This window comes from Accipiter gentilis, chromosome 12, assembly GCF_929443795.1.
Source record: "Accipiter gentilis chromosome 12, bAccGen1.1, whole genome shotgun sequence".
NCBI lineage: Eukaryota > Metazoa > Chordata > Aves > Accipitriformes > Accipitridae > Astur > Astur gentilis.
The window spans coordinates 2,279,327-2,293,593 of record NC_064891.1 but is presented as its reverse complement, the minus strand read 5'-3'; the positions used below and the strand labels follow the sequence as shown (position 1 = coordinate 2,293,593).

The 14,267-nt window shown below is 47.7% G+C and overlaps 1 protein-coding gene across 4 annotated transcripts in view; it reads left to right on the top strand.

Annotated features, from left to right (window-relative positions):
• PRAG1 (PEAK1 related, kinase-activating pseudokinase 1) overlaps nt 1-14,267 on the top strand; it is a 30,635-nt gene that overhangs the window by 12,636 nt on the left and 3,732 nt on the right. For all 4 annotated transcript variants that reach the window (XR_007507737.1, XM_049814535.1, XM_049814536.1 and 1 more), the window contains exons 4-5: nt 7,074-7,231; nt 10,625-11,364. Coding sequence is in view for 3 of the 4 variants with exons in the window: in XM_049814535.1 (XP_049670492.1) it covers nt 7,074-7,231; nt 10,625-11,364 (898 nt within the window). In the remaining variant the exon portion in view is untranslated. The remainder of the gene's footprint in view (nt 1-7,073; nt 7,232-10,624; nt 11,365-14,267) is intronic.

Below are 14,267 nucleotides of genomic sequence, written 5' to 3'. Positions count from 1 at the left end.
GGTGCTCCTGGTGTGATTGGGCTGTGCCAGTAACAATTGCTTCTGAGTCATCCTGAAAGCATGTGCACTAGAAAGCCTCTGTGAAAGCAGGCGGGGAAACTGAGGTCAGGGAACACGTGGCATCCGTCACCGGGATCTCTGGCAGAGCCATAAACCCTGCCAGGTGGTTGAGGTAGGTGCTGGCATTTCTCTTACCCCCTGTGGCTGTAGGCCATGTGTTGTGCTACATCTGTTTGTCTCATAAACGCCTCGATGCCTGCAGCTGAGCCTTGGGGTGCCTTGCTCAAAGAGCATAGTCCTCTCTCTGGCTACCAAACCCCTGCACAGCCAGCCTGAGGAGCGATTTGATCAGATGGCAGGTTTTGCAAGCTGTGCAAACCCAGCTGATTGCTTTGTTTGTTTGCTTTGAGGGTGCTCTTGTTTTTGTCTTGAGCGTGGCTTCTCTGAGCATGTTGATGCAGGAACCAGGGTGGTGTTACCTGTGCATGGTGGTGGGAGGGATGGCTACGTGCACAACTGGTTAAAATCACCATAGTGGGATTGTGTTACCCTGGGCAGTCGTTGCTTGCAGCTTTGGGTTATGACATGACTCTGACCTGCTGCTGGAGGAGCATCTCCTCTGGTCCTCCTGGGCTGCAGCCAAATGCCTGAAGAAAGGAGGAGGTCTTGCACACAAAGATGACTCTGAGACACATCCATACTCTCCTAGGTCTGGGCAGTCTGTGGGCATGTGCTCGTCCGTAATAGAAGAACCACTGATACTTCTGTTATGCTTATGTAGTCCCTCGCAGAGACAGAGCGCCTCAGCCCAAGATGTTCTCAGGTGGCACCGCTGTAAAGGCTCCTTTGATGGATGGATGGCTGGAGATGAAGCCAGTGTAGACCTGGTTATGGCACAGTCTTGCGGCTTGGGGCTTAGCAAATCAGGGTTCATTTCAGCTGCGGGAAAGGCATGTAACCATCCTTTTTCCTTTAGATCTCAAGCTGCAGCAAGGTATTTGATTTCATGCTGGAAGATGAAGCCTGCCTGTTTGACTTTTCTAATTAAACTTAATTGCTTATTTTAAAGAAAACTCACATGTGTGTTCAAACTAGTTTCAAAGCAGAGAAAGAAAAAGGGACTCTGTAGATGTTTTGTTCATCTTGGCTCTAACAATTAAAAGGGAAAAAAGTTTTTACAGGGTGAATTCCTGCCAGGCGCTGAGGAAACTCTGGTTTTGCAGTAAGCCGTCTCTTAGGATGGCGGAAGGAGTGATTTTAGGGAGCTTTAGAAGTTGGTGCAAAAAAGGACAATAATGAATTTGTGCCTGTTTCATCCCACATAAATCTACTCTGGACCTCTTGCGACTGTTTCTTCATACAGTCCTTTTTTCCTGCTTGTTTGAAAGATTATAGATATATAAGGTTTGCTTGGTCTGAAACAGAATGGAAAATGAGTTTAATTACAAGAGGAAAGAGATTGCAAAGGGAAGATAGTGGCTGGTCTTATTCCAAAAGCTCAGAATGTAGTTGGCTAAGGAAAGGGCTCACTAGGGGAACTAGGATCCCCTGTACTTGTATGTGCAATGATTTAAAGGTTCTTTGGTGTGAAATGCTGTAGCGTGGCCTTCAGTTTCTTGGCATGAGGAATGAATCTTTGCTGAAATTTATGTCTCTCTCATGCAGCGGGTCAGGCTAAATGATCCTCACGCTTCCTTCTAGCCTGCAAAACCTTGACGGTTAATTTATTTCATGTGCCTCTTAAAGAAAGGAAACAGTGATGCTGTTTTGCATCTCGAGCTGTTGGCTCTTGAGCTGTTTTCATCATAATTAATGCTACCTTCAAAAGGCAGCACTGTAGATAACTTCTGAAATTTGCTGAATGCGCTCGCTTGGGGTAACAAAGGTGTGTAGCACGGCACATCCCGACACCTGCCGTCACTGAAAACAGCCAGGACAAATGAGCTTGAGGTGTGCCAAGATTCCATGTTACAGTGCTGCTGCCGCCGCTTGTTACCAGAGGGAACAGAAAACAAGAGTGTTACAAAAAAACGACTATGTTGGGAATTGGATCACCAGGAAAAGGGCCAGGTTTGTTCCTTGCTGGGGAGGTGGTGCTGGCTGGTGGAACTGCGCTGTGTGTTCCTTGCAAGGAATCGTGTTGTGACGGAGCAGCGCTGCACCTGAGACAGAATAATCCCAAGGTTTCTCCTTGGAGCTCAGTGTCAGGGTGTACCCCTGTGGCAAAAGCAGACTGGCTACAGGGAGCTGCTGCGGGAATTACAAATGCAATTGGAAGTCACACGGGTCTCAGGTTTTGGCTCTCTTGTCTGTGACTGTGGATGACAGCAGGGAGTTGCTGTTTGGTCTAGGACAAGCCAGATGTATTATTATTAAAATAATAAATAAATAAATAAGAAACTCTGGGTGGAGTCTATTTAAATACATAATTAATAATTAAATAAGTAAATAAAGCAAAGAAAGGAGGGTATGGCTCAAGCAGGAGAGAGAATCATGCTCCAGGACAGGGAGGAAATACACCTTTTGGATTCCCCCTGTGGTTTTTGTCTGAAACTAATTGGCAATTTCTTGTGCTGCTTCTGCCAGTGGGTCATTTTTAAAAGGTTGTGATTTATCAGCCAATCTTTTAGGAGAGTTTGTTTCTTTTAAAATGAAAGTCATTCACTTTTCTGTGTGTTTCCTATCTTACCACTTATAAAAGTGCAGAGTTGGAAATTGAAATGAGATTTGGTGTCCTCTTCACTACATTGGAGCATGCAGTGATTTAATTTTTGACCCATCTACCATCTTAATTCTGCACCCCATCCGAATTTCCCCTTGCATCCCCAGACTCCAAACCCTTGTTTCAATTTAACCTGTGCTACGTAAAACCTTTTTGGTACAGGGAGGAGCGGTGTAGTCCTCTGGTCAGAGCTAGGAGTGTTTCAAAATCCTTTCTTCCCCTCACCTCGATTTTGGTTTCTCCATGTTTGCCAGCTGGTAGCAGAAGGATAAGTACAAATCCAAGCCTCAAGTGTTGTAAGCTCCTGTATGCTGGCTTTTAACTGCCCTGTGCATCCAGGGGAAGATGCTAGAAGAGCGAGCAATGGAGGGAGGAAGATATAGTTATTCACATTTCGTGATAGACAAGCATATGGTACAACGGTGCTTCCTCTTGTGTAATAATTATGCCCAGCCATGTGTTGTGTTTGATGCTGTAATGCAGTCTAGCTTTTGTCTCTGCCATGCATTAGTTCCAGTATTTTATTTCGGAGGGGGTGTCCTGTTGGCATTTTCACCAGACTTGTCCTGGAGTGCAGTTTGTTTTGCAGTGTTTTGTGCGTGTTCTCTGCTCTCCTCTGCTTCCTTCCCCTTCTGCGTGATGTATAAAGTTCAGCATCTGTGTTAGCTGTTCAAGTCCTGTCATCTGTGCTGAGGAGGAGCGACCCCGTCCTGCCTGCACAGCAAGGCTGGGAAACCCCCGTGATGGGGCTGCAGAGCGGGTGCTCCTTGTGATCGGGTCTCTGCGCTGGGGAGAGATGCCTTCCAGCATCCTCCATGGCTGCCAACAGGCTGCACGTCTGATGGCTGCTGGAAAGGAGCAAGCGTGAGCCTTGCAGCTCTTGCGTCCGAGTGGCCTTCTCCCCCTCTCAAAACCTCCCTGCCCCTTGCACTTTTGGTAGGTAATCAGAGCTGCGTGTCAAATCTTGGGCAGGAAATTCAAGCCAAAGACATACCCAGAGTGCAAGGGATCCCTGGGGCGATATGCCAAGAGGTGCATGTCTGCTGTAGTTAGGGGAGCCATGCTTTGGTGCCCATCTCCACTCTCTCTCCGAGAAGTGCAAGGCACGCAGTCAGCGATGCTGGAGTCCCGCAGCAGCATCAGGTGGGACTCCGATCTGTTAAGAAATGTGAAATTAAACACATGGCTACTACTTGAATATGAATCACAGGAAAGACGAAGCATGCCCTGGCTAGAGGTGCGACGTGGGGCATGGCAAATGATCTGGGTCCCTTTGCAATGTTACAGAACTCCAAACTGTTTTGGTTTTGGTTTGGGGGGTGGGGTGGTGGTTTTTTTTCATACGACTGCTGTTTTCAACCTTGACTTGTTTTAGGCAGGACTGGGGGAATCATGTGGAAAGCCAGCTGCATGAAACTGTTTAGGATGGGAAAACTGGGGAATAGCAAATGGGAAGGGTTGCCTGAATATGCCAGTGTGTTGCATGGAGGATGTTGAGTAATTGAAGTGTATTTAAAGCCACCAGAATAATTTCGAGAGCTGGAAATCCTGTCCTTTTAGGTTATTAGACTGGGAGAGCTGACTCTTGTGACCTGTTCTTTATGCACTGGCACATGAAGGAGGCTCTGGTGCTTCTCTTGAAGTTGCTGGTTAAATTTAAGGTGCTGAGCACAGATTTTTGAAATGGTGGTAAATTAACAACTGCTATATCTTTCTGAAGGGGAGTGGAGCCCACAGATGTCAGCAAGCTGGTGGGGGGGCAATCCCAGTGATTTCTTCAGGTTTAAGGTGGGTTGATGCTCTTTATTTCCAATAACCTTTAGTGAAAAGGGCAAGATGGAGAATAGCCACCTGTAGCCTCACAGTCACGCGTGGTGGAAGGAAGACTAGCAAAGCAGGAGAAGTTCGGATTAGCTGTAAATCAAGATCCCACAGGCTGTTGCAGCGATGAGCTGTTCAGCTCTTGGGGTGGAATTTTACTGAAATGGGAGAGTTTGACCCTAGCAAGTGTTTTCAGTAATTCTTTGGTATAGTGGGCGGTATTTTAATCTGTGCAGGCTGCAGCCTGGGCTTCGAGCAACTCATAGGGAGAGAGGAAGATGTGAAGCGGAGAGGGAGATGTAAAGCGGAGGTATTTCCAGGCGGTATTAGCCAGCCCGGCTGTAACATCTGAAACAAGAGCAGGATGTCGTTTAAGCGGCAAACAATTTCTATTTCGGTGTGCCTATTCAGGAACTGCATTTTACATAAGTCACGGCGGTACGGAGAGGAAACAGGGCTCTCTGTACATCTGACTTCACCGCAACGTTGAGCTTGGCAAAGGCAGCAGCCAGCACGGTTCTGGCCGACACTGCGTTGCACCCAGGTTGCTTGGAGGAATAGGTGTGGCTGCGTGCGGTGGACCTTGGACCCCACCGAGCAAAGTCCTATCTCTCTCTGAGTGCGGGAATGGTAAGGCAGCTCTGTGGATTTGTGTTTAAGAGATGGGAAGGAAACAGATATGCACCAACTTTTCTTGGGGAGGGGGGTGGGGGAGGAATGTGTTAGAAAGCCTCGCATCTGTGCAAATCGAGACAGGCTCTCTTGCAAAATCTTTTTCTTTTCTTACGGATTTAAATGCTTCCTTGATTCTTGCCAGGTCAGACAGTGTACCCGCATGTATGCACCCATGCATTTTTTCCCCCCAAATTACTAGAAGTTAATTGTCTGAGAAAGTTATAGGATACAGATATATCTTTATAATTAAAAAAAAATGTGAAAAGGATTTAAGTCCAGTTGGTTGCTTTCAACAGCATTAATCGTAACAGAGCTAAAAACCTCAATGTGTGTCTCTCTCACTTTTTGTTTTTTGACTGTGACTTCTGTGGTGCATTGCGAAGTTTTGTAAATCATCCCCAAGAGGCTTGCCGTGGTAGATTCGTCAGTGGTGCAAGACCAGTGTCTCTGCTGAGTTATACCTGAGGTGGTTTTTAGAGCCTTATTTTCATCAGCCCCTGAGTATTTTTAGACCGAGGCTGCTCAGGCAAATGAGGAAGTCTGGCAGAAGTTTCTTCCGGGCTTCTCATACACTCTGCTCTCCATGTGGTGGTGTGGACACGAGAGTAAGTGCTTTGTCTGGATGGGGAACGAATAATTTCTCAATCTCAAATAAAAATCGCTCATGGCATCTGCTGTGCTTGGGGGTTTTGGAAGAGGAGGGACCCTGTGCGCCTGAACAGGGTGCCACAAGAAAACGGTCATGCACGTCTTTTGTTTGTCTTTCTCAGCAGCCATTCAGCCGTCCGATTAGGAAACGCCGGATACCTTCCAGCAAGATAGCTGGTGGAAATCCTTTTTCTTTTTTAGTCTGCCACTAACCTTTTTATTTTCTTAATCAACAACGTGTTGAATTTTATCAGCAGATTGGCAGTTTTACTTAAAAAATGTGGACTGATAACCTTCATTTGCTGGCTGATAGAGAGTCTGAACCGTACCAAAGCTAGAGTGTTTGTGCTCTGACGTGCTGCCTGATTTCAACAGTTTCTGTTGTTTTCCAGGGAGGAAAAGATGAAGAAAATGCAAGGGAAATTCTTTATCTTAGCGGAAAGTCCTGCTTGCCTACAACTGATCACTTAAACTGTGACCTGGCAGATTATAAACCCAGTTTATGGTTTATTTATTTATTCTTTTAGATGGAAGCTGCATGGAAAACTGTAGGTCTTACATTAAAAGCTGCATGGTAGGTCCTGAATTTGGCAGACATTTGTTTTCTGCAGAGGCGCCTTCTTCTTTCGGAAGGTGTCAGTTGTTACTGTGATGCACTGAGGAGACAACAGCTGCTAGGGATGGACTCTTCTTCCGCTTATGCCTCTGCCATGAAGGAATTGGGTTCTGACACCCAGCCTCAACCTGCCCTTCTGTAAAATGGAAGGAGTGATGCCACTCCCTTCCCTTGAGAACTTTACTGAAGGCAAATGCTGGTGGGTCTTCACTTCCCAGTGGCGGTGGCCAAATGAGATGTGGTCCAGGACCCCACATGTACTAAGCAAAGGAGGTGCAGACTGGGGCTGGATGATGTTGGCTCAGTGGTTCTCTCTCTGCTCAAGCACAGCTAGTTTGTCATGAGGGGCTGGCATGGGGGCTGCAAGCCTATAACCTGCTCAGTGTCAGTAGGCTGTGATCCCCAGGTGCCAGAGAAAGAAGAAAAAGGCACAGGAATGAGGTGCCGTGGCATGGTAACAGGCTGCACGGTGTCTGTATGGATGGGCAGGGACCAAGCCAAGGCTGCTCTTGGCTTGAGTCTCCACACATGAGTACATGCAGGGTATCTTTTGCTATCTATCTCCTGACTCTTCTCTTTCACTCTCTCTAGGCACACTCTGAAAATGAACCCAAGTAACGCTGAGTTAGAGAGGGTCAGCAACAGCTCTGCCGAGAGCCTCAGCCCACCTTTCAGGAGCGTCCACGTCAGCTTCACCGCTGGCTCCACTGACAGCCTCGACTCGGACACACAAACTGGCAGTGATGGCAGTAAGTGACCACTGGGTGTGGGAGAGGTAGCATCGGACCTGAAGAAGGAGTTACCTCCATCCTGAGGCCCACTGCTGAGGCAGCATCTTCAGAGCAGGGATAATGAGGGTCCAATCACCTAGTTTTCCCAGCAACCCTTCATCTTTCCACTTCTACCCTTCTGCCTCTTGATGCACTTAAAATGAATGTGGCAGGGTCAGGGCAACATCATGGGCTTTTTCCTTTTTCATTTGGCAAACATCAAAATCATTCATTCTGTAGCTCTCCTCTCATCTGCATAAAACCTCCATCTGAAAGCAATTGTCCTTATCCTGCTTGTGCTCATACGTTGCGCGAGGTCACAAGTAGCCCTGCCATAGAAAGTCCTCCATAGATTTGAATAGTACCAGAAAGAGTCTTGTGCTAGAGGTGGTCTCTCCCTCTCATTGTGTTCCCAGTTATTTCTTGAAGGGGAAAAAAATCTGCCTGCACTCGTTTAACTGAGATTAAAAAATACTTACTATGAAGTCACTTTTTTCATCAGTGCGTAACTTAGACATGCACTAACGTGTTCAGCAGCTCAGAAAGTATTTCCTTTGCAAAAGCAGCCTTCATGTAGTGGAAGTTCTGTCTTTCCAAGAGCAACAAAGTGCAGCAATAAAATTAAGAGCCAGGGCTCTGGAAACTCCATTTTTCCACTGCTAACTTGGAGTCTGAGAGTGGGACCATGCCAGGAAATTGTACAGGGGGAAGAAAAACTCACATATGTTGGATCTTTACTTGCTGGGCACAGAAGCAATTTGCTGTCAAAAATGATAGGGGACAAGAAGATTTCTCTGCCTTCACTAACAGAAACAACTGTTTCAACTCATCTTGGGAAACATGAGTTTTTAAATGAATAACGCGAATGTAATTTTTCTTGCTGATGGAAGCAAGAAGCTATGCAGTCAATCACTGAGTGAGGTGAGCTCAAATTAATTGGCTATGCTGTCCGATGTTAAAATACGAAGCGGGGGGGAATTTTTAAGCCCTTGACATGCAGAGGGACTCTACACTGAAGGTGCAGAGCACTGTTAGGAAAGTCGTGAAAGGGTTTCATTCGTTAACCTGTGCTTGGGGCAGAGCCCAGCAGCACATAAAAAAACTGTAAGAGCAGTTTGGTATTTGTGGGCTAGGCATGTGGACTGGTTGCCAAAGCTTCCAGTGCTGACGTTTGTTCCGTAAGGCTTTGTCAAGTAAATCTTGCCTCTCAAAATGGGGATTCAGCTGCGTGTCCTGGCAGAGATGCCTCTGTTGAGTTGCTCTTGGGCTGCATGCTGAAGAATTTCTCTTGGCTGTATCCTCTGTCAAAGCCCCTTGGACTGGAAGTGGCAAGAGATGCCATGCTGAACGATCCCTGCCTGTGGCTTTTGACAGGGTTTTAAAAGAGGAGATCTTTCCCATGGACCGGGCAGGGTGTGATGCAGATGTCTGGGTTTTTATTAAAGCTTGGGGCACGCATCTCTGTTGAGCCATGGGCTCCACAGTTACCTGTGCAGCTGCAGAGCAGCTGAAACTGGAGAGCAGTCAATTGGCTACTGGGTGTACGATGCAGGCAGACAGCTGAGGCAAGGGCCCAATGGGAGTCAGATAGCTCAGCACTCAGAAACTGGAGCAAAAGGGACGTGTGCTGATTCACAACATTTCCTGCAGAGCTGTTTCTGAGCATGTTGTCAGAAATGGGGTGCCGAAACTGCCTTGTATGGGAACCTCATCTGCTACAGAAGCCAAAATCAGTGCTGTTCATTCCTGGGGTGTCTCTCAACGCTGTTGCTTGGGATGGGGTGTATTGCAGCAGGAGCATATAGGCAGCCTTGACAGTGGAGCGGACAAATGAAAATTAATGTCATGCTACCTCTGGTGGGGTAGGACAAGGACAGATCATGCCAGCATCCACCCTAGTAGCTGAGAACTAAGGGACGTGGCCTCAACACATGCTGTTCCAGGTGGAGAGCAGCTAACAGGGATTGCTGTTCTGGCACAGCTGGTGCGGCTTTGAGGCTGCATGTGACGTGCCAGGACAGGCTGGGAGCTCGGGGATCTGAGCCCCTGCACTTGGAGGTTGTGTGCGAGAGCTGGTGAGTCACTAGGATTGTGAGGGAGACAAGCGCCTGCTGCGGGCTGACGTGAAGCTGCCCCAGGGCGTTCCTGTGGAGCAAGCAGAAAGACACTGTGAGGAAGTGCCTGCTGGCAGCTGAACCTTCAGCAGCAGCCTCATGAGGAGGAAGGATGGCTTGCTACCACTCTGCAGCTTTGGAAGCTGGGTTCAAAGAAAGCAATAGACCCTGCTATCTGCTGAGCTTGCTTGGAGAAAAACCCCATCACGCACCTTTCAAGGTGTTAGCAGACCTCAAGTTTATCAAGAGTCCTGCCTGTCATTCAAGCGGCATAGAAAATTCTCTGAAATTACGTCTCTTCTTTTAATTTCCCCTGCAGACCCCTCCACTCCTCATTTGTTCCATCTCCATGACCTAAAATTATTGCTTTTTATTTCAATGTCAAATCATCTTTTTTTCCTTTTTGTTTTCCTTCCCCTTCTTCCATGACATGCAACTGTATCACCTGTCTCCAGTCTGTCCAGGGTAAGAAAACAGCTGCTACAGCTGCCTGAAAAAAGCCAGCCATCCCAACCCAATCCATGTCCAGATAGGACGTGGAGCTGCTTGGGGTTTAGTGGTATGTAGTGGGGCCAGGCTGGCCTCAGCAAAGAGATCTGGCAATAAGCCAGAGGACAGGCAGCAGGGGGGAAGGCCAGAATTTTTCAGGAGGATGGAAATTGCCAAAATCCTGGGCCTTGCCCAGTGACCCATACCCTGTGTGAGGCAGAGAGACAGGTTCAATATACTTCTTGGGCTGCCCTGGTACAGCTGGAGGGACAGAGCTGTGTAGTGTTACTCACTCTCTCCTTATCACACTTCAGTGCTGCTGAAGCACTGGGTGGCAGCTCCCAGGTGAAACAGGCTGTGTTTAAGAGATTGTCCTCCTATCCGGAGTGCTTCATTCTTACCTCCCTGTGGATGATGTCACAGCTTTAATATTTACCCTCTACTAGCTTTTTACTACTGTGTATGCAGTTCATAGGGGAGTGGTTTCGGGGCGGGGGGGAGCATTTCTCTAGATGGCTGGTTGCAGCCTGCTTTGCAAACCTGCTGTATTAAACTGGATTAAATCCCTAATGCCTTCAGTGAAGCTTTGCAGTCATGAATAGATGAGGACTGTGTGCTGGGTTCAGACGTAACCTGGCTTGCTGCTTTGTTCCCAGTCGGGATCCTGGGAGACATAGCCTGTGGGGATGGCAGGGACATGGAGAGGGTCCTGTGCTTCCAGGCTGCAAGGGCCGCTCATGGCATCTTCTTGTGTGTTGCTGTCCCCTAGGGCACTCATCTGAGCCAAACCACTCGCCCCCTCCAGCTGAGAGCCAAGTGTTTCCCGCTGTCCCTTTCCTTCCTGCCTCCGGTGAGGATGGTTCCTCCTCTGCCCCCAGCTGCCCGCCCCCTCTGCCCCAGAAGAAGACAGTAAGCAGAACGGTGTCCTCCCCAGATGGCTTTTTTGGGGGACAGGCGTCTTCAGGCAGAGCAGCCAGTGCTGCCAGCCCCAGGCTGAATGTCAGCCACTCCGAGAGCAATGTCTGCCTCCGAGAGGAGCCTCCATTCATCCACCCAGCCAGCCTGGGGGGTCGCCCTGGCACCTTCTCCTCCTCCGAGTCCCTGGAGAAAGGCTCCAAAGGAAACAGCTACTGGGGTTCAGCCACTGGTAAGAGCGCAGGAGCTTGCATCCCCAGCAGAAATCTCCAGTCCCTTTCCTCCTCGCAGCTCAGTGTGTCCAGCCAGGTGTCATCGGGCTCCAGCCTCCAGCTTCACAACCTCCTGAGCAACATTGACAGCAAGGAGGGGGTGTATGCCAAGCTGGGGGCCCTCTACGCCGAGTCCTGCCGCCGCCTGGTTGCCAAGTGTGAGGACTGCTTCATGCGGGAGCAGAAGAACGAGCTGCACTTCAGTGAGAACAACTGGTCGCTCTTCAAGCTGGCGTGCAACAAGCCCTGTTGCGATTCAGGGGATGCAATATATTACTGTGCCACCTGCTCCAAGGACCCTTCTACCACCTATGCTGTGAAGGTAAGGCCACACCCAGCAGGTATCCAGGCTTATCTCCATCTTCCAGTTGGGAGGATGAGGCAAAGAGCTGCAGGGTCCAAAGCTGCATGGGGTTCCGTAGCTGAGCTGGGACTGAACCTTCGAGCTTCTTTTTCCCCCTTTCTGGTGTATGGATTTGAATGAAAGAGTGGGAAGCAGGCTTAGTGGTACGCCTTTGAGAAGTACCATCAGCACACAATGGCCTGTTTCCTCTGCTTGTCTTTCTCACAGGTGAAGTTGGGCGAGCAAAGTCCCTTCCAAAATTGCCACTTTTTCCCTACCACTTGCAAAGATTAATTTGGAGAAGTAGTTTTTGTTGGAACAAATGCCAGTCAGATGCTTATTGCTGCAGACTAGTAGGGTCTGAAACCCAACCAGCTTCTCTCTAAAAAAAATCTTTGTGCAAATACAATGTTGTAAACTCAGAGACATTTGGCTCTGATGACACAAACTGATGAAAGGCTGTTCAAAAGACAGCATTTTTGCCTCTGCCTGCCTTTTAAGTGGAAGGTCTGACCCAGAAACCATGTGAGTGCTTATATGATCTTGAAACTGCAGGCGTTAAGATATTGTAGATCTCAATTAAACAATGCAAGCCTGACCCAAACGTGCTGTGTAAGGTCAGGTCTGAAACATTTTCCTGTAACTCTGCAGAACCCATGTTTGAAATGGAAACTTGAGGTGCAATAGTTCACCTCTTTGAAACCTGGATAAGTAAGCTTATCCAACCTGTTCCACGGACATCCCATGGATTTTGGGTTCTTGACCCACATTACTACTTGAATAAAGGGCCTTTAATTTCTATTCTGACTTAACCCTAGGGGCATCTCATTGCTGCTTACTCTTCAGGTTGTTTTCAAAACCTAAAGTAATTCCTGAAAAAGCACTGTCAGAGATGCATTAAGCAAGAAAAAAAAAAAAATCTATGCTGAATCGTTTCCACCATTATGAACCCTAAGGGGATGTTTTAGTTAAGTGATAGCTTTAAAGCCAGTTCATATTCTAAAGGAAGTACAGTCAACCCAACAGGGGGCTGTAAATAACGAGAATGGAGTTAGATGAGATCTTGCATCAATACCCCTAGTCCAGCACTCAGAGCTGCAGCTTCTCTTGTGTGTTATACCTAAATCCATCACAACCTTCCTTCTGAAACCCGAGAACTGCATGGTGAACTGGTGTGCTCCTTTTCAGTCTGCAGTTCCTTGTGGCACGCACAGACCTTTGCTCTTGCCTGCCATGTTAGGTGGGGTTCAGAGGCTCAGCTCTGTGGCTGTAGTGCATGAATTCTTGCCAAGGCAGAAATGGCACATTTCACTCTCTTAATGGGACTGCGCTTGTGTCCCTGCGTGTGATGTGGGCTTACTCTGTGCCCTTGGTACACTGCAGAGTGCCTTAACAAAGCCAAAAACACTGCAACATGGCCGTACTCTGTGCCAGCGTAAAGTGAACTTAAGTTGTGTCTGTGTTTACACATGTGCATGCGTACACCTCCTGCAACATTCCCACGTGCCACCTTCCTTGTGGTAGCTGAAGTAGAGGATAATTGTGAAACTTCACAACTGGCTGATTCCTAGCTGCCCCTCCTGGCTTCTGGTACAGATTTTCTGACATGAAGGAGATCACAGACCTGTAGTTAAAATTAGACTTGGAGAGCTGAAAATGGGCAGAGGATCTGACTTGAGCCAAGGAGCCTGCTGAGGAGCAGGAGCCAGAGTTTGGGCTGTGCACAGACAGACATGTATAAAACAGTTAGAAGGAGCCAGGGTTACATGAAATGGCTTTGAAGGATTTAAGCCAAGATATGCTCCACGCCTTGGCTTCTTTCTCCACTTAAAGAAGCGTGACTAAGCCAGCCTCAGGCTCCTACTTGGAGCTTGCTGCATGGACGATGCCTCTGGTGCAGCCAAAGTCACAAAGAATGGCTGGCTGGGGAAGATCTCCCTGTCTTCGTTTGATTGCAGTTATTCTTCCAGAGGTTCCTCTCTCGCAGGAGTTCCTCCCCTTTTCCTAAGCCTTTCACATCTTCTCTACGTGGGGAGGAGAAAGCAGGCTTGTTCAGCAGAGGGCTGGCAGGCCTTCTTTGCCTTTGGGGACCTTCTGCATCTTTCTGCATCCCACTGTGTTAATCTGCAGTCTGCCTAGCTCTCCAAAGCTTGTCTTTCCGCAAAATAAGCATGCAGCCATGGCAGGGTATTTTTGTTTAGAAAAGAGAGGACAATGGGGATTTGAAATGCCCCATCTCCACAGTATCGTCTCATCTGAGTGAATTACCTGCAAATGCCTAGATTCAGACCCTTGCTAGAGAAATACAAAAGCAGTCCACTTTTCCAGCTCTTCTCTATTCTTGCATTTATTTTAACTCTGAGGCAAAATTGATTTCTTGTCCGATTTTGCACGCATGCTGTGGCTGGCAGTGGCACGCTCCAGGGTTTGAAACCTTTTACGCTGAGTTTCAGCCTGTTGCCAATTCCTGTGGGTGAGATATAAATACATCGCTAAATAAAATTAAAAAAAAAAAGAAGTGTATAATAGAAACGCCAGAAGGCCCCATAAGCTAATGGATACTTGAGTATGAGTTTGTTTAGTCTTTAATGCAGTCATAAAGCTAAAAAACATAACAAAATGAAGATAAAAGTCATGTGGGTTTAAGAGAATCCAGATTATAAAATGCTTTTTTCCCTCGAGTTTGCTGCACTCTCACTTATTTCTAAGCCTGTTGTTAGCTCCCATTTTCTCTCTGGTGTTTTTTCCCTGTGCTGATGAGTACAGCTTGCTGCTGGTTTCCCTTAGCCATTGATTGGGGCTTGAGAGTACTTGCTGACAGCGAGTGGAGTGGTTGAGGAGGATGTGAAAGTGGCTCCAAGGCTTCAGACCAGACAAGCATT